General features: G+C 47.6%; 1 protein-coding gene across 1 annotated transcript in view; it reads right to left on the bottom strand.

The window, feature by feature from the left end:
* Nucleotides 1-2,010: 2,010 nt before the first annotated feature.
* LOC141048081 (UAP56-interacting factor-like) overlaps nucleotides 2,011-18,828 on the bottom strand; it is a 98,318-nt gene continuing 81,500 nt past the window's right edge. Inside the window, exons 4-9 of the mRNA XM_073543459.1 lie at nucleotides 6,671-6,756; nucleotides 6,491-6,581; nucleotides 5,760-5,812; nucleotides 5,613-5,687; nucleotides 4,999-5,119; nucleotides 2,011-2,276 (exon numbers count right to left, since the gene is read on the bottom strand). Of these exons, the coding sequence (XP_073399560.1) occupies nucleotides 2,181-2,276; nucleotides 4,999-5,119; nucleotides 5,613-5,687; nucleotides 5,760-5,812; nucleotides 6,491-6,581; nucleotides 6,671-6,756 (522 nt within the window). The 3' untranslated portion in view covers nucleotides 2,011-2,180. The remainder of the gene's footprint in view (nucleotides 2,277-4,998; nucleotides 5,120-5,612; nucleotides 5,688-5,759; nucleotides 5,813-6,490; nucleotides 6,582-6,670; nucleotides 6,757-18,828) is intronic.

The raw sequence follows: 18,828 nt of genomic DNA, 5'->3' as shown, positions 1-18,828 counted from the left end.
CCGGCTCCACGCGTCGCTCGTCCAGCAGCTTCTCGCGCGATCAGCGATAACCAGCGGGGGAGCTGGTCGGAGGTAAGTATCACATGCAGCGATATCGCAAGCAATATCGCTGTAACATCACAAAATCGGTGACTTTACAGCGAAGTATTGGCACTGTTCGAAAAATCATTTGATGCTTCTCTAATTTGTTTAATTAACAGCACCTGTAACTTACCTGTGCCACCTAATAGGTGTTGGCAATAACTAAATCACACTTGCAGCCAGTTGACATGGATTAAAGTTGACTCAACCTCTGTCCTGTGTCCTTGTGTGTACCACATTGAGCATGGAGAAAAGAAAGAAGACCAAAGAACTGTCTGAGGACTTGAGAAACCAAATTGTGAGGAAGCATGAGCAATCTCAAGGCTACAAGTCCATCTCCAAAGACCTGAATGTTCCTGTGTCTACCGTGCGCAGTGTCATCAAGAAGTTTAAAGCCCATGGCACTGTGGCTAACCTCCCTAGATGTGGACGGAAAAGAAAAATCGACAAGCGATTTCAACGCAAGATTGTGCAGATGTTGGATAAAGAACCTCGACTAACATCCAAACAAGTTCAAGCTGCCCTGCAGTCCGAGGGTACAACAGTGTCAATCCATACTATCCGTCGGCATCTGAATGAAAAGGGACTGTATGGTAGGAGACCCAGGAAGACCCTGAGACATAAAAAAGCCAGGCTGGAGTTTGCCAAAACTTACCTGAAAAAGCCTAAAACGTTTTGGAAGAATGTTCTCTGGTCAGATGAGACAAAAGTAGAGCTTTTTGGGCAAAGGCATCAATATAGAGTTTACAGGAGAAAAAAAGAGGCATTCAAAGAAAAAAACACGGTCCCTACAGTCAAACATGGCGGAGGTTCCCTGATGTTTTGGGGTTGCTTTGCCTCTGGCACTGGATTGCTTGACCGTGTGCATGGCATTATGAAGTCTGAAGACTGCCAACAAATTTTGCAGCATAATGTAGGGCCCAGTGTGAGAAAGCTGGGTCTCCCTTAGAGGTCATGGGTCTTCCAGCAGGACAATGTCCCAAAACACACTTCAAAAAGCACTAGAAAATGGTTTGAGAGAAAGCACTGGAGACTTCTAAGGTGGCCAGCAATGAGTCCAGACCTGAATCCCATAGAACACCTGTAGAGAGATCTAAAAATGGCAGTTTGGAGAAGGCACCCTTCAAATATCCGGGACCTGGAGCAGTTTGCCAAAGAAGAATAGTCTAAAATTCCAGCAGAGCATTGTAAGAAACTCATTGATGGTTGCCGGAAGCGGTTGGTCGCAGTTATTTTGGCTAAAGGTTGTGCAACCAAGTATTAGGCTGAGGGTGCCAATACTTTTGTCTGGCCCATTTTTGGAGTTTTGTGTGAAATGATCAATGCTTTGTTTTTGCTTCATTCTCTTTTGTGTTTTCTTCATTTAAGACAGATTAAATGAAGATAATAATACCAAAGAATTTGTGATTGCAATCATTTTCAGGAAGAAACTGAGTATTATCTGACAGAATTGCAGGGGTGTCAATACTTTTGCCCACAACTGTATATTGTGAGTGGCGGCTGTATTCACTCCCTGGTACTCTGATTGACAGCTCACTCTGCACAGAGGCCATAAAGCTGGAACTCAAGCTGTCAATCAAAATCAGGGGAGTTCTAGGCCTGTTTGTCATATACAGTATCAGTATATGATAATAAAGTTATCACCAATTAGTTCTCCTTAAAGGGTTACCCACCCCTACACCCCAAAACAAAAAAGAGGTTATAACTTTCTTTAATGACTGCTGGGAGTTCAACCGCTGTGATCCCAGAGACCTACTGTAGAAATCATAGCTGTGCAGCCCGGTCATGAATGGAGTGGAGGTGCACATGTTGGACCTCTCATCCATTCCATGTCTATAAGAATGCCAGAGAATCAAAAATTACTTATAAAGTCCCAAGAAAAATCCATAGATCCACTGTGTAACAATTCAGAAATTAGAAAATTAGCAATACAGTTTAAAACTTTATTATATATGAGTATGATGGGCGTTGTGATCCGAGATTCTTTACACATTGCATCAAGTAACTTGTCTCTATTCACAACCAAAGTCCTGTAGAACAGCAGCAGAGGTTTACGTGTAATACGGATGGTACATTCTTCTGTCTACAAGAAGTTGATGCTAAGCGAGCATGACTGTCCGCCCCCCTCTTCTTGCTGGTGTATACTGTCCTTTAATCTTGAGAGTAGAAAACCGTTCATTCAGTGTGACATTGGTCTGAAAAATATACAATAGCATGTCAGTGTTTCTTCTTCTCAGTGCACCAATCAAACGTGAATGCTCTATCAAAATAAATCTAAAAACGTGGTGCACAAAATAAGACATCTAAATAAACATGTACCTCCGAAGAAAAGGACAACCCATTAAAGAGGTTGCACAGGACTGTTTTTCAGCTACTCCACATCAACAGGGCAGCTCTTCTTCTTCCATGCTGCTCTGTCAAGGGGGCATGTCTGCCAACCTCATGTAAATGGACAGTTGGCTCCCTGCAGATAGGCAGCAGGGAGCAGACTGTGAATCAGCAAGATGTCAACAGTCAAGCACCTATTAACAGAGCAGAGTAGATGAGTAGCCGCTGTTCCTTCAATGTGACATCAGTAGACACCGGTGAATTGCTGGCATGAGCGGTCAGTCATTGCTCTGTGCCGACGGAGATCAACACCAGGCACAACAGGCAGGTAAGTTGCAACTACTTCCCTGTTAGTTCCTAGGCATATTATAAAAAAAATGTAGTCCTGGATAATAACTTTTAATGCTATTATTTTTCAAGCATTTTAGCTTGTATTTTCACAACTGCAGTGAGAAAAGACGCACACATACTATAGAAACAGATCATATGGCAGCAAGACCCTTGGAGAAAAGGAACCGAGTCCTGGGTGGTTCCATCCCCTTTGTTACAGGGTGATGAGAATCTGTGCAGTACTCTTCTTTCCAGAATATCTACTTTGGAGATAAGCAGGGAAATTACTATGGTTGGTGTTCCAGTTATACTTCATTACTGTAGTTTGGCGGGATCCTTAAAGGTCCCTTTGGCAAGGGCCTAACGTTTTCAGAAGCAGATGTGATTGTGACTAGGCCCATGGAGTCAAGAGGTCCGTTGACACCAGCACCGTTTTCAGCTGAAGACGCACATTCAGCCAAAATGTATTGTGGCTCAGAGAACCACCGACTCCCAGGACATTGTTACAGGATGGGGGACATTGTTACAGGATAGGGAAAAGGATGAAGCACATTAGCATAGGGCCCAGAACAACTGACCAACATGCTGGTGGGGGTCTAGATCCAAATTTTGCGCTGGGGCCCACAGGACTTTAGTTATGCCATTGTCTTTGGCCCATCAGAAAAGAACAGTACACGATCTGTCACCGGGCTAATCAGCTGCTATGCTTGCATAAGTGCGTATCCAAATAAGGACTTTTGTACATATATATTCCTATGTGCGCCATCTTGTTTAACTCTGCTGATTGTGTTTTCTCATTTGTGTGCACGTTTATCTGTGATTATTTTAATCAGGTGTAAAATAAAATTTCTGTATATTTTTTTGGTTCATGGCCTTGAATGGTTTTGAAGTACTATAACTGAAAAAAGTCACACCTCTTCTGCGTTTTGAAGTTCTGGCTTACAAGTACTGATGAAATATTGGCAAGTACATATGATGTCTGATGCTCTTTCTCAACGCTGAAAAGGTCTGACCATTGTAACGTGTGTAAGGGGGGCGACGGGACCGCGGGTACCTGCGTGCCAGGTCCGGAACTGCGAAGGCTGCATCCCCTGTTGCCTTGGGCAAGCCCTAGCAAGGCGGACCTTCCTGCTGACCGAAGGGAGTGGGGAGATAAAAGGAGGAAAGCGCGCACAGCAGGGGCTTTTGGCGCGAACTTGGGGCAGCGCGCAGTGATAGGAGCGCTGTGCCCCATCTCTCCAGACACTACTAGCGCTACGACAGGCCCCAGAGGGGCCGCAGCAGAGAGAAGGGCCAGGCGTGCTGCAGCAGACCAAAAGGAGAGGGACTACTGCTCTGAGGGGAGCCATGTGTCCAGCAGCAACAGCTAGGCAGAGGAGTGTTCCGTCCTGGGAGCATCAGAAGCATGCAGGCCAGTATCCGCCGTCTCCCACCACCAACAGCGGGGACCACAGGGGGAAAGGAACGTGCATTGTGTGCCCGGTGACTACAGAGAGAGGTGCAGTGTGCCGTGACTACCAGAAAGCAAGGCACAGAACGTACCGTGTCCGTGAGTACAACACACATGCCCCATAAGAGTGACCGGGGACAGGACAGACACTTGCACCCAGACTGTGCCAGTAAATAATTGCCAAGAAACGTTGGCCTTGTACAGGATTGTAGTCCATACCCTTGTCAAACACTGCAGCAGGGACCAGTGAGTGCTTCAGTCCCAGAGCATCCGTACAGTGTAGGCCCGTTCCCAAGCACCGCCACCGCTGACAGAGTATGTGAGAAGCGTGCAGGGGCCACGTCGGGCTCAGATAGTGCTGTGGCCCACGCTCCTCCTGCCACTTCAGTATATGGACTAGGCTCAGCGGAAGGTATCGGAGACCGACTGCTGCCGCCAGAAGACGGGGCATTGTGCCCACAGGATCTTCCTGGAAAAGACACCGTGCCAGCCGTTGCCGGCGCTATTGAGTTCACAGCACAAGTTACAGTTTGAGAAACTCCTGACACAAGTACAAGCGAACTGCCATTATCTCAGCCGTTATTCTTCATCTCACCATATCCTTTGCCATTTATACTGTTTAATCCACTGTTTAACCCTTTACCTCCCTGCGTGGAGTATTCCCCTATTAAAGAAGTTAACCCTTTCTCTGCCTCCTGTCTGTCACTGCATCCCGCAACATGCTCACACTTGCACCTCGTTCAGATTTGGCTCAAGCAGAAAATCCAACATACTGTATACTGCAAGTTCAATCATAGCTTGTAACTCACGTGATTGGCCATAGCCCGGAAGTTAAATCTTAGAGGAACTCCCTTTGGAGGGGGATCTGTGGGCTGCGCTTCTGTTTTTCTAAATCTTCCTCCTGGCCGCCTCATTGCTGGCTTTTTGGGTCTGTGAAATTGGGAAGAAAACTCAAAATCATTCATCAATTTCACTGAAACGCTTCTTAAAGAGGAATTATCACCAGGTGGGTGGCTATTTTTTACTTTTACTTTATTCTGCCTATTCTCCCGAGTATGCCCTTTTTGCTGTTTAAAATATCATCACACCATTCCAGAGATAAGAGCCTTTTTATTGGAGCTAATTTTTAATGATCTTTCTAAAAGGGGAATGGCTAAAAGGATTTTCTGGGGGCGTGTCTTTAGACTCCTCCTATGAGCACTGCTCCCTTAGTAAAAACAATAAATATAAAAACTAAGTAGAAAGATACAGAACTCTGGAATCACATGGGGGATTTAGAAAAAGCAAAAAATGTAATACACAAGGAAGCGGTGAGAATAAAATAGGAACAAATACTGTCCACTTTTGACCTGGTGATTGGTTCCCTTTAAATAATTAAACCCCCCTTTATTGAGCATTATGTGACATGGAAATCTCTACTCACTGGGGAATAAAACCTGCTTTAGGGTTGGGAACGGAAACAGTTAAGGTGGATCCAAATCCGTCATTGTTCTGCCACCTGGTGAAGAAGGGTAGATTCATTACAAGATCCAAATGATGTTAATGATGATAAGCCAGTAATATTAATGACCTTCCAGCATTTGTCTGTCTCTTCCCACGATTAATAGCGACTAGTTGTGTCAACTGGAAATGGAACAGAAAGAAAAAAAACATTGAATACATTAACTTTCTCTATAGAAGTTTTATGTGGCAAGTTATCATCATAGCAAAACCGGAAATGGAGATTCACTTCACTAAGACTGCCGGACTAGACAAGTACTGTATTGGGCTTTCTCCAGCAGAAAATAAGTAAATAGGAGGTCGAGTATGCGCAACTCTGCTCTATTCAAGATGGAGCTTTGCGGAGTCTGGTTCCTGGGATCCACAGCCCCATTTTCGGAATCACTGAGGGTCCTAGTGGTTGGACCCCGAATAATCAGTAACTTATCAACTATCCTATGGAAAAAGGTTAATTTTTTATTCCAGTTATCACCCTTTAATGCAATACTGTCAGAATGTGGGGAATAACAACTGGTATTATTTGACATAACTGTTGGGCCCCCCTCAGGACTTGGCTGCAACTGCAACCGCTGCACTTTACAGAGCTTCTGTATGCCATGCCCCATCTTGTCTTCCTTCCATGTATTATTTTCCATGTTTTGAATGTTGAAGATTGTTTAGCGACTCTTATCACAATATTACACTACATAGAGAATTACCAATAGTAGAATTCCATCACTGGTCCAGTAAATATTATAATACCACATTTATGCCCAAATCACAGTCTAGAAATGACATGAACCATCAGAACAGGCGACTTACTCTTCTATTTCGGTTGACGTTGACTATATTTGTTCTTTGCTGCCTTCGCCCGTCTCCTATTTGTGGTCTTCTATTCTGTGTGTTAATTTTGCTACAATAAAATCATAGTAAATTAATTACGGTATAGTTCGACAGACAATTGAATTCTTACGAAATGGCCCTTTAATGATGTAGTCTCACCTCCAGGCTACTGACTGCACAGGAATATACGGCTTTGTGCTTTGTTGGACCTTTCGAGTTTGAATTGTTACCAAGTTCTGAGTGCTCTGTAAGGAGACAATGTTATGAGAGCGATACAGTCTGCAGACATGGGAACAATCATTCACATCCAATTACAATCAACATTCTGCAACTGCCAAGCTGTGACTTTCCTCATGTTGCCAAACTACAACCCCAGCATGCACAAGCAGGCTCCAGCAATCCTCCCATTGTCAGATTTATAAGTGCATCAACCACTGGGCATTATTTGCATGGCGATTGGTGAACAATCTGTGCATCTCTGCAGCTACCAGTCCCATGGGAGCCGCCCAATTACTTAAAGGGAATCTGTCACTAGGTTATTGCTACCTCATCTGAGAGCAAAATAATATAGGAAAAGAGACCCTGATTTCAGCGATGTACCACTTAAGTTTACTGGGTGCAGTAGTTGTGATACAATTAGAGTTTTTAGATGTAGCATGAAGCAGAGCTGAGAAAGATTACCCCACCACTGCTTTCTGTGTGCACTGTATATTGACAGTAAGCTACTAATCAGTGCTAAGGGCAGGGTTGGACTAGGAAACTAGTCCTGTAGTGATAATCTCCTGCTGATAAAAGATTGTATTGTAACAAAAGCACACAGCCTAATAAATGACACATCCCGGAAATCAGTGATTCATCCCCTACCTCATGTTGCCCTTAGATTGCATAGCAAAAACCTGCTGACAGATTCTCTTTAACTGCTATTTTATATTATTACTATGCAAATTAACTCTCTCTAGAGGAAACAATCTATGTCACAAGGGTGCCAACTAGTGGAGGTAGCTCCCTCTCAGTTAATTTCTGACTCTTCAACAACCTTTCCAACATCATTAAGGGTTTTAGTTAAGTCAGACACAAACAGCTAACAGTGGCATCTCTGACAGTGGCATTTAACATATGCCAGGGGGGCGGGGAACATCATTCCACCCGCCTATCAGCGCACCCACCTGTGACATGATCGCAGGGCGCTGATGAATTGCCAAGACAGTGGGGGGGGGTCAGCTGATGACCCCCCTGCTTGTCATTACGATCTTCCTGTGAAAGTCAGCATTTGGCTGGAGCCACACTAGCGATTTTAAAATCGGTCCGATTTTGATGCAGGAGAGTCGGAATGTAATGTTTTTTCTGCGAGTACAATCCGATTTTTCATACCTAGCATCCGATTTACATCAGAATGCAGTACGATTGCTATGGGTCTGCAATGCGATTTTAACATGTGCTTTTGCATACAGCACTTCTCTGCCATTTACACATCATTTATATAATATATACTGTATATTAGATAGATAGATAGATAGATAGATAGATAGATAGATAGATAGATAGATAGATTAAAAGCCGGCAATTGATCTGCCGCGTACTGCAGGAGCCGACAGGATAGAAGAGATGGATTACATACAGTAAATACATGCAGAATTTCCCTCGGGATCAATAAGTGTATCGTATCGTATCATATTGTCATGCCCGCTATGTCTGCTATGCTGCAAGATCCCTGGAGCAGTGTGCCTGCGCACCTCATGACTGCTGTGCTGCATGACTCTTGGAGCAGTGTGTAGGCACACGCGTACCTCATGGCTGCACGCCGTTGCTGTGTGCGCGCCCGTCTCTGCTCTGCCTGCTGTGGTTGTCTCTGTGGTCCTGCCCCTGATCATGTGACCTTTCCTATGTTCCACTGTCTGACCCAGTTAACCTCTCAGTGTTTCTGGAGACACTGATCATGTGACCTTTTCTATGGTCCAGCCCAGTCTGATCTAGCAATGCTCTCTATGATCCTGGAGGAACTGAACCGGAAGTCCTTCCTTGGTCCTGACCCGGAAGTCCTTCCTTGATGATGATGATGATGATCTTTATTTTTATATAGCGCTAACATATTACGCAGCGCTTTACAGTTTGCACACATTTTCATCACTGTCCCCGGTGGGGCTCACAATCTAAATTCCCTATCAGTATGTCTTTGGAGTGTGGGAGGAAACCGGAGTGCCCGGAGGAAACCCACGCAAACACGGGGAGAACATACAAACTCCTTGCAGATGTTGTCCTTGGTGGGATTCGAACCCAGGACTCCAGCGCTGCAAGGCTGCAGCGCTAACCACTGAGCCACCGTGCTGCCCTTCCTTGGTACTGGCCCGGAAGTGCAGGTGCTATGGTGCTATATCTGACCGCCCCTTCCTATGGTCGGGGCCTGAGTATCGTGTTGCCCTTCCTTGGTCCTGACCCGGAAGTGCAGGTGCTATGGTGCTATATCTGACCGCCCCTTCCTATGGTCGGGGCCTGAGTATCGTGTTGCTTCCCTGCATGGCTGCTTGGTCTGCTCGGTCGCTCCCTGTATTCTGTGCCCCTGCACTTTGCCCTGTCATGCGTCTCTGCACATGCTCTGTGCTTGTACTCTGCCTCTTGTCCTGTGCCATGTCTTGTGTTGTCCTTTGTGCCATGTTTTGTCTAGGCTATGCTTTCCTTGTACTGCTTCCACTTCCCTGTTTCTGCTTGGTCTTCCTTGTTCTGACCTAGGGTGCTCTGTTGTGCCTCCTGGCACACGCACCATTCCTCCTCTCTTACCTATGGTGCTCGGCTGTGCCTCCTGGCACATGCACCATTCCTCTGCTCTCTCACCTATGGTGCTTCTCAAGCATATTTCCAGGCTAGTCTCAAGGCTCTGCCTTGACCCGGCTCTGGGCTTCGGCCTACGCTCCGCTGCTAGCTCTATACTCGCTATGACCTGACACTGTGTTTCTGCCTACGTTCTGCTCTTTGCTCTGTACCTTGCCTTGCCCTTTGCACGTGCCTGGCCTTCCTAGCCTCCTGTTTGTGCCTCAGCCGTGCCCGCCCTAGCCGTGCCCGCTTGCTTGTGCCTCAGCCGTGCTCGTCGGCCAGTGACAGGTGTGTCGCCTGTTATGCCTCAGCCGGGTTCGCCTCAGTCTTGCCCGTCTGTCTGTGCCGCAGCCCGACCAGCTAGCCAGTGCCCCAGCTTTGCCCTTTGTGCTTCTGGGTCGCCCTCGTCCCAGGGCTGAGGGGTACTCGGTACTGGGGCGGTGTCAGGGGGATGTGGTGTCACAGCAGTGGCGACCCGGTCCGTGGCCCTGGGCGCCCAGTATCAATGGCGGATGAAGTTTGTAATGTAGTCTATATGGAAAGTTTGTGACACCACCTGTGGTGTTTGGCAAGTGAGGTGTTAGCCAACGCTGCGTCCAGATCCTCTGGGGCTGATGGTGTGTTGCAGCTTAGATGGTGTAGCTCCCCACAGGTGAAGCTGTAACCCCAGGGCAGTGTATGGGCAATGGATGAGGAGAGGCGCAGAAGGGTATAGATGCTGGTACATAGATGTAGCGGTGCTGAAGGTGTTAGCGACGAATGAATGGAGGACACCAGAGCTTGCAGTTTCAAAGCTTTACTCACAGTACGTGGTACACACTGGTGCCTGCCTCCATGCCGTGTCCTCCGGGGTAGTGACCCAATCAACCTCCTGGGCAAGTCAGGGCTCTCCTCTCCAACACTCCGCCAACATGTGCCTTTCCTGAACGACTCCTCTATTGCGCCTTTTAGTGTGAAGAGCTCCAGTACCGTGGTTCTCTGAAGTTCCTCCTGTCAGATGTTCCTATCAACTCTACTTGTATGACAGACAGCTGTAGCCTGATCAGGGACCTCCTGGATCCCGGCTCTCTATCCGTGTTGCTGTTGTGTCCCAAGTCTTTGATGCGAGTAGTCAGTGGCGGATTAAGTGGACTATGGGCCCGGGGCTGTTCATAAAACCTGGGCCCCTGTACCCCCCTTCCCACCTGAGCGCTGCAGTCCCCGTGCGGGAATTGACAGCCATACGGACCGCAGCACTTGGTTTGCTGCGGGTCCATACGGAAAACCCGCCACCATTCCACCACGTGTGGACATGGCCTAAAAAGACGTTGCACATAAGCTGTAGGCCTACAGCCAATACGCACAAAATCGCCCAACGTGATCCTGGCCATAGGGGATCCACTTTAATGTCCCCACTTTAATTTGAAGTCCCCTTACTTCATCCATTGCAGTCCCCTATCACCCACTCACTTCATCTGCAGTGCCGCTTCATCATTTGCAGCCCCTTATCCCCCCTTCCATTTTATCATGTGCAGTCCCCTTCCCCCCCAACTTCATGTGCAGCCCCACTCCCCCATCATCATGTGCAGTTAATTTTACCCCCACATCATGTGCAGTCCCCCTTACCCCCAATTCATCATGTGTAGTCCCCCTTGCCCCCAATTCATCATGTGCAGTCCCCCTTACCCCCAATTCATCATGTGCAGTCCCTCTTACCCCCAATTCATCATGTTCAGTCCCACTTACCCCTTAATTCATCATGTGCAGTTCCCCTTACCCCAATTCATCATGTGCAGTCCCACTTACCCCTTAATTCATCATGTGCAGTCCCACTTACCCCTTAATTCATCATGTGCAGTCCCACTTACCCCTTAATTCATCATGTGCAGTCCCCCTTATCCCCCACTTCATCATGTGCAGCCCCACTTATCCCCCACTTCATCATGTGCAGCCCCACTCACCCCCCCTTCATCATATGCAGCCCCACTCACCCCCCCTTCATCATGTGCAGCCCCACTCACCCCCCTTCATCATGTGAAGCCCCCACTCATCCCCCCTTCATCCTGTGAAGCCCCCACTCACCCCCTTCATCCTGTACAACCCCAGTCACCCCCCTTCATCATATACAGCCCCCAGTCACCCCCCGTCATCATATACAGCCCCCAGTCACCCCCCTTCATCATATACAGCCCCCAGTCACCCCCCCTTCATCATATACAGCCCCCAGTCACCCCCTTCATCATATACAGCCCCCAGTCACCCCCCTTCATCATATACAGCCCCCAGTCACCCCCCTTCATCATATACAGCCCCCAGTCACCCCCCTTCATCATATACAGCCCCCAGTCACCCCCCATCATCATATACAGCCCCCAGTCACCCCCCCTTCATCATATACAGCCCCCAGTCACCCCCCCTTCATCATATACAGCCCCCAGTCACCCCCCTTCATCATATACAGCCCCCAGTCACCCCCCTTCATCATATACAGCCCCCAGTCACCCCCCATCATCATATACAGCCCCCAGTCACCCCCCTTCATCATATACAGCCCCCAGTCACCCCCCATCATCATATACAGCCCCCAGTCACCCCCCCTTCATCATATACAGCCCCCAGTCACCCCCCCTTCATCATATACAGCCCCCAGTCACCCCCCCTTCATCACATACAGCCCCCAGTCACCCCCCTTCATCATATACAGGCCCCAGTCACCCCCCTTCATCATATACAGGCCCCAGTCACCCCCTCTTCATTGTGTACAGCCCCCACTCACCCCCTCCCCCATTTAATTCATTTTATAAATAAAAAAAAATAAAAAAGTTCCCCATACTTACCTCACAGCCGGCTCGCTCCCCAGCAGCGCCTCTGCTTTCAGCATCCTCTGGGACATGACGGCGCGTGCACGATGACGTCATCGCACACGCCCGACATCTGACCCGGAAGTACAGCCGGAGCTGAGCAGCCGTCAAGGTGACGGCCGTGCACAGCTCCCGGCCTCTCATAGAATGTGACGCGGGCGGCTGTCTGCTGCCAGCGGCGTCACAGCACAGGGCACGGCCGGCCCTGTACAGGTGCTGGGGGAGCGGTCCGCGGGCATTTGCCTCTCTGCCACCCGGCCCAGCCCGCCCCTGCCCCTGGGCCCCCAAAAAACCTTGGGCCCGGGGCGACCGCCCCATCCGCCCCTATTAAGATCCGCCATTGCGAGTAGTGCATTTACAGCCAACTACTATACCGGTGTCTGCTGCAGAACCATAAGTGTCCATACAACCTCGGGGACCGGGCCCCGGCCTTGCGCTGAGAACCTATAGGCAGGGTTCCTCTTCCAACCCACAACTCCTCTCTGTTCTCCTACTGCTTCATTCCGTGCTGTTTGTTCTCTCTCTTATGGAAGCTTAGGTTGCAGTTCTACGTCTCTCCATCTTTCTTACTTTCCCGTGCCAGCTGGCTCTAGTCACTGAGGCAGCTGCAGCACTCCTTCCTCCATCCCTTCTTCCAGGGTTCCCCCACTCCTCACTGATTAGCTTCCTACTCCGCCGACCTTCTGTCAGACTGACCCCTAAGGGACTGACCCCTCTCAGGGACTGAACTCTAATTCTAAACTTTCCCATTCTTTTATATGAATCTCAACTCCACCCACCTCCCAGCACATCTCTTGTTGCGAAGCAAGCAATCACCAGAGGTGCTCTGCTACCCTCTAAGCATGAGCCGCAATGTGATCAGTGCTGAACTATCCTGTGTGTGGGCTGCAGGTGTTGGAGTGCGGAAAGGAGTTCCCAACTTACCAGGATGGTGGGGCACTACACCTTATGAGAAAGTGCAGTACCTTTGTGGCGACTGAGCCTCAGGGGCGCCACATTTCCTTGCACCCACGCTGTCTGTGCACTGTGCTTTGTGTGTTCTCTAAAGCACACGCAGGCCCTAGCCTGCTTCTTGGCATTCCTCCCCGTGCTTCTCTAAAGTACGCGCAGGTCTTGCCATGTACCCTGTCGTGCCCTCTAGCACGTACAGGTCCTAGCCTTTACCCTGTCGTGCCCTCTAGCATGCACCCTGCCTCGAACCCTGGCGTGGCTCCTAGCACGCACCGACTCGAACCCTGGCGTGGCTCCTAGCACGCACCCTGCCTCGAACCCTGGCGTGGCTCCTAGCACGCACCCTGCCTAGAACCCTGGCGTGGCTCCTAGCACGCACCCTGCCTCGAACCCTGGCGTGGCTCCTAGCACGCACCCTGCCTCGAACCCTGGTGTGGCTCCTAGCACGCACCCTGCCTCGAACCCTGGTGTGGCTCCTAGCACGCACCCTGCCTCGAACCCTGGCGTGGCTCCTAGCACGCACCCTGCCTTGAACCCTGGCTTGCCTGCCGGATTCCCGAAACCTGCCGACCGCTGCCAGAGGTCCGGAACCAGATGACTGTGGCCTGATGTCTGGAGCTGATTTCCGCAGCCTGATGCCTGGATCTTGTCGGTCGTTGCCATTAGTCCGGAGTCTGATGCCATCGCACCCTGCCTTGGACCCTGGCGTGTCTTCTAGCCCACACCCTGCCTTGGACCCTGGCGTGTCTCCTAGCACGCACCCTGTCTTAGACTCTGGCGTGTCTCCTAGCACGCATCCTCTCTTGAACTCTGGCGTGTCTCCTAGCACGCACCCTGTCTTGGACCATGGTGTGTCTCCTAGCATGCATCCTTCCTTGAAACCCTGCTGTGTCTCCTAGCACGTACCCTGCCTTGGACCCTGGTATTTTTTCTAGCACGTGCCTTGAACATTTGGTGTGTCCTTGCACGCACTTTGCTGTGTTTCACTGTTTATGCCTTGCACCTGATTAAAGCTTGAAACCACGTTTATTGAAGAAACCCAGTGACCTTGCTTTATGTTTTGCATCCTGCTCATCCTGCTGCCAGACACTCACTAGTGTCTCCCCGAGCCGGCCGTCTGGTCCCAGCAGTCGTGGTGGCTCACCCCCTTGGTCTTGCCCCTGACACTCCCTGTATAGGGGGTGGTTCCTCACTAGGTCAGCTTGCCCTAGGTGGGTGGGTGCCATGGCCCAGAGGGTCCACTCAAAAAATCGGCTCAGCAGAAGCTGAGTCCATCACACATATCATATCGTAGAATAGTTAGATATATAGATTCCAGTGACCAATACAATTAGCAGTGTGTTTGTGCAAATTAGGGGACATGAATTTAATAAAGATTCTTTTTGGAGAAGAAATGGTGTGGGCTCTCGCACAATTCTATATACCAGAACAGGGAAAGCCAGTGACTGGGGGCTGATGTTTATAGCCTGGGATGGGGGTAATACCCATGGATCTTTCCAGATTATTAATATCAGCCCGCAGCTGTATACTTAACGTTTACTGGCTATTAAAATAGGGTAGCCCCCCAAAAATGATGGGTCCCCCTATAATTAATAACCAGAAAAGGCTATGCAGACTGCTGCGGGCTGATATTCATAGCCTAGGAAGGGACCATGAATATTGACCGCTCCCCCTGGCTACAAACACCAGCTCACAGCCACCCAAGAAATGGCACATCTCTAAAATGTGCCAATTCCAGCATCTAGCCTCTCTTTTCCCACTTGCCCAGTACCGGTGGCAAGTGGGGTAATAGTTGTGGGGTTGATGTCACCTTTGTATTGTAAGGTGACATCAAGCCCACGTCTTTGTAATGGAGAGGTGTCAATAAGACACCTATCCATTACTAATCCTATAGTTGTTACAGGTTAAATAAAGACACAGCCAGAATAAAGTATTTTAATGAAATAAAACACAACACAGTTTCTCATCTTTATTAAACTCCTAATTCCTACGACGCCCCCGGTCTCCTGTAACAAACATAAAATAAAGCAACAATATACCATACCTGGAACACATAAGAACACACTACTTACAGTATGTGTTTAAATATCCCATCAAATTGTATAAATGTACCCAGTAGTACATCTCAAAGAAATAACTAGTTGATCCAAATTTGGAAAAAGTTTTTATCTCTTTATTAAATTACCATAACAATACAAAGCCCTCCTGGGCACTGTCGCATAGCGGCTGTGTCAGTCGCCGCGCTGCAGTCTGCAGCACCTGTGGGCGTCCGCGGTAGGGACACCGCACGCACGGTAGGTCTAGACGGACTCTGTCCCTCTGCCTTGGGCTCAGCTCCTGTGACCATATACCGTGCGTGCATTTCTCTGAGACCTGTGAGTCCGACAGGCTCAGTACTTATGTTTATGTCTAAGGCATCTCTGTGAAGCTAACAGAGTACGCCCAGTGCACACCGGGTGACGTTCAACCCGTGTGCGATATACTGCCATATTGTGCGTCTGCCATTATATAGCAGCAGTTTAACACCTCTACACGGTGGACCCCAGGCGGCGAACGCACTTTCTATTATTTTATATTTAGTGCGTTCCGCCGTCCCTAACACATGGTCCCTTCCTAGGCTATTACTATCTGCCCCCAGCTGCTGGCTTTCCCTTTTCTGGTTTTAAAAATTGGGCAGGAGCCCACGCCATTTTTTCCCCCCAAAAGAATCTTTTATTATTTACATAGATGTCCCCTAATTTGCACACACACAGTACTAATTGTATTGGTCACTGACATCTATATGTCTACCTAATCTGTATCTATTTAGTGTATGTAATCCATGTCTTCTATCCTGTCAGCTCCTGCTTTGATTTTACTGAAGCCGACAAGTGAATTACCGGCTAATCTTCTATCTATCTCTCTATGAAATATAAAGACATATATATATATATAGATATATATATATATATGTGTGTGTGTGTGTGTCACTGACATTTACACTACCGTTCAAAAGTTTAAGGTCACTTAGAAATTTCCTTATTTTTGAACGAAAAGCACAGTTTTCTTCAATTACGCTAACAGTAAATGATTCACAAATACACTCTATAAATTGTTAATGTGGTAAATGACTATTCTAGCTGCAAACGTAAGTGTCCTTATGGTACTTTGTGTTTGCCAACTGTGAAAGGAGGCTAATGGATAGTTAGAACACCCTTGAAAACCCTTAGGCAACTACACCGTGTGCAGAATTATTAGGCAAGTTGTATTTGAGAGGGTTCTTTTTATTATTGAATAACAACTATGTTCTCAATCAACCCAAAAGACTCATAGATAACAAAGCTTAATATTTTTGGAAGTTGGAGTGGGTTTTTTTTTAGATTTGGCTATCTTAGGAGGATATCTGTTTGTGCAGGTAACTATTACTGTGTAGAATTATTAGGCAACGTAATAAAAACCAAATATATACCCATCTCACTTGCTTATTTTCACTAGGTAAACCAATAGAGCAATACAAAATTTAGAAAAAAACATTTCTGACATTCAAAAACAAAACAAAAAAATCAGTGACCAATATAGCCACCTTTCTTTACAATGACACTCAAAAGCCTTCCATCCATACATTCTGTCAGTTGCTTGATCTGTTTACGATCAACATTGCGTGCAGCAGCCACCACAGCCTCCCTGACACTGTTCCCAGAGGTGTAATGTTTTCACTCCCTGTAGATCTCACATTTTATGAGGGACCACAGGTTCTCTATGGGGTTCAGATCAGGTGAACAAGGGGGCCATGTCATTATTTTTTCTTATTTTAGACCTTTACTGGCCAGCCACGCTGTGGAGTATTTGGATGCATGTGATGGAGCATTGTCCTGCATGAAAATCATGTTTTTCTTGAAAGATACCGACTTCTTCCTGTACCACTGCTTGAAGAAGGTGTCTTCCAGAAACTGCCAGTAGGTCTGGGAGTTGAGCTTCACTCCATCCTCAACCCGAAAAGGCCCCACAAGTTCATCTTTGATGATACCAGCCCATACCAGTACCCCACCTCCACCTTGCTGGCGCCTGAGTCGGAGTGGAGCTCTCTGCCATTTGCTGATCCAGCCTTGGGCCCATCCATCTGGCCAATCAAGAGTCGCTCTCATTTCATCAGTCCATAAAACCTTAGAAAAATCAGTCTTAAGATATTTCTTGGCCCAGTCTTGACGTTTTATCTTATGTTTCTTGTTTAAAGGTGGTCATTTTTCAGCCTTCCTTAGCTTGGCCATGTCCATGAGTATGGCACACCTTGAGCTTTTTGATACTCCAGTAATGTTGCCACTCTGAAATATGGCAAAACTGGTGGCAAATGGCATCTTGGCAACTTCACGCTTGATTTTCCTCAATTCATGGGCAGTTATTTTGCGCCTTTTTTTATCAACACGCTTCTTGCGACCCTGTTGGATATTTGCCATGAAACGCTTGATTGTTTGGTGATCACACTTCAAAAGTTTGGCAATTTCAAGACTACTGCATCCCTCTGCAAGACATCTCACAATTTTTTTTTCAGAGTCTGTCAACTCTCTCTTCGGACCCATTTTGCCAAAGGAAAGGAAGTTGCCTAATAATTAAGCACACCTCATATAGGGTGTTGATGTCATTAGACCACACCCCTCCTCATTACAGAGATGCAAATCACCTGATTTACATAACTGGCAGTTGGCTTTCAAGCCTATACAGCTTGGAGTAGGACAACATGTATAAAAAGGATGATGTGCTCAAAATACTCATTTGCCTAATAATTCTGCACCCAGTGTATGTTAGCACAGCTGAAAACAGTTTGGCTGATTAGAGAAGCTATAAACCTTACCTTCCTTTGAGCTAGTTGAGAATCTGGAGCATTACATTTGTTGGTTCCATTAAACTCTCAAAATAGCCAGAAAAAAAGAACTTTCATGTGAAACTCGACAGTCTATTCTTGCTCTTAGAAATGAAGGCTATTCCATGCGAGAGATTGCCAAGAAACTGAAGATTTCCTACAACGGTGTGTACTACTCCCTTCAAAGAAGAGCACAAACAGGCTCTAAGCAGAGTAGAAAGAGAAGTGGGAGGCCCCGCTGCACAACTGAGCAACAAGACAAGTACATTGGAGTCTGTAGTTTGAGAAATCAATGCCTCACAGGTCTTCAACTGGCAGCTTCATTAAAAAGTACACGCAAAACGCCAGTGTCAACGTCTACTGTGAAGAGTCAGCTCCAGGATGCTGGCCTTCAGTGCAGAGTGGCAAAGAAAAAGCCATATCTGAGACTGGCTAATAAAAGGAAAAGATTAAAAAGGGCAAAAGAACACAGACATTGGAAGATTGGTATAAGGTGTTTGGATCACACAGAAGAGCATTTGTGAGACACATAAAACTGAAAAGAAGCTGGAAGAGTGCCTGAGGCACATCTGTCAAGCATGGTGGAGGTAATGTGATGGTCTGGGGTTGCTTTGGTGCTGGTAAAGTGGGAGATTTGTACAAGGTAAAAGGGATTTTGAATAACGAAGGCTATCACCCCATTTTGCAACGCCATGCCATACCCTGTGGACAGCGCTTGATTGGAGCCAATTTCATCCTACAACAGGACAATAACCCAAAGCACGCCTCCAAATTATGCAAGAACTATTTAGGGAAGAAGCAGGCAGCTGGTATTCTATCTGTAATGGAGTGACCAGAGCAGTCACCAGATCTCAACCCCATTGAGCTGTTGTGGGAGCAGC

This window comes from Dendrobates tinctorius, unplaced genomic scaffold, assembly GCF_039654945.1.
Source record: "Dendrobates tinctorius isolate UK_male_01 unplaced genomic scaffold, ASM3965494v1 ptg000133l, whole genome shotgun sequence".
Taxonomy (NCBI): domain Eukaryota; kingdom Metazoa; phylum Chordata; class Amphibia; order Anura; family Dendrobatidae; genus Dendrobates; species Dendrobates tinctorius.
Note: the sequence above shows the minus strand (reverse complement) of the source record. Positions and strands in the feature narration are given on the sequence as shown.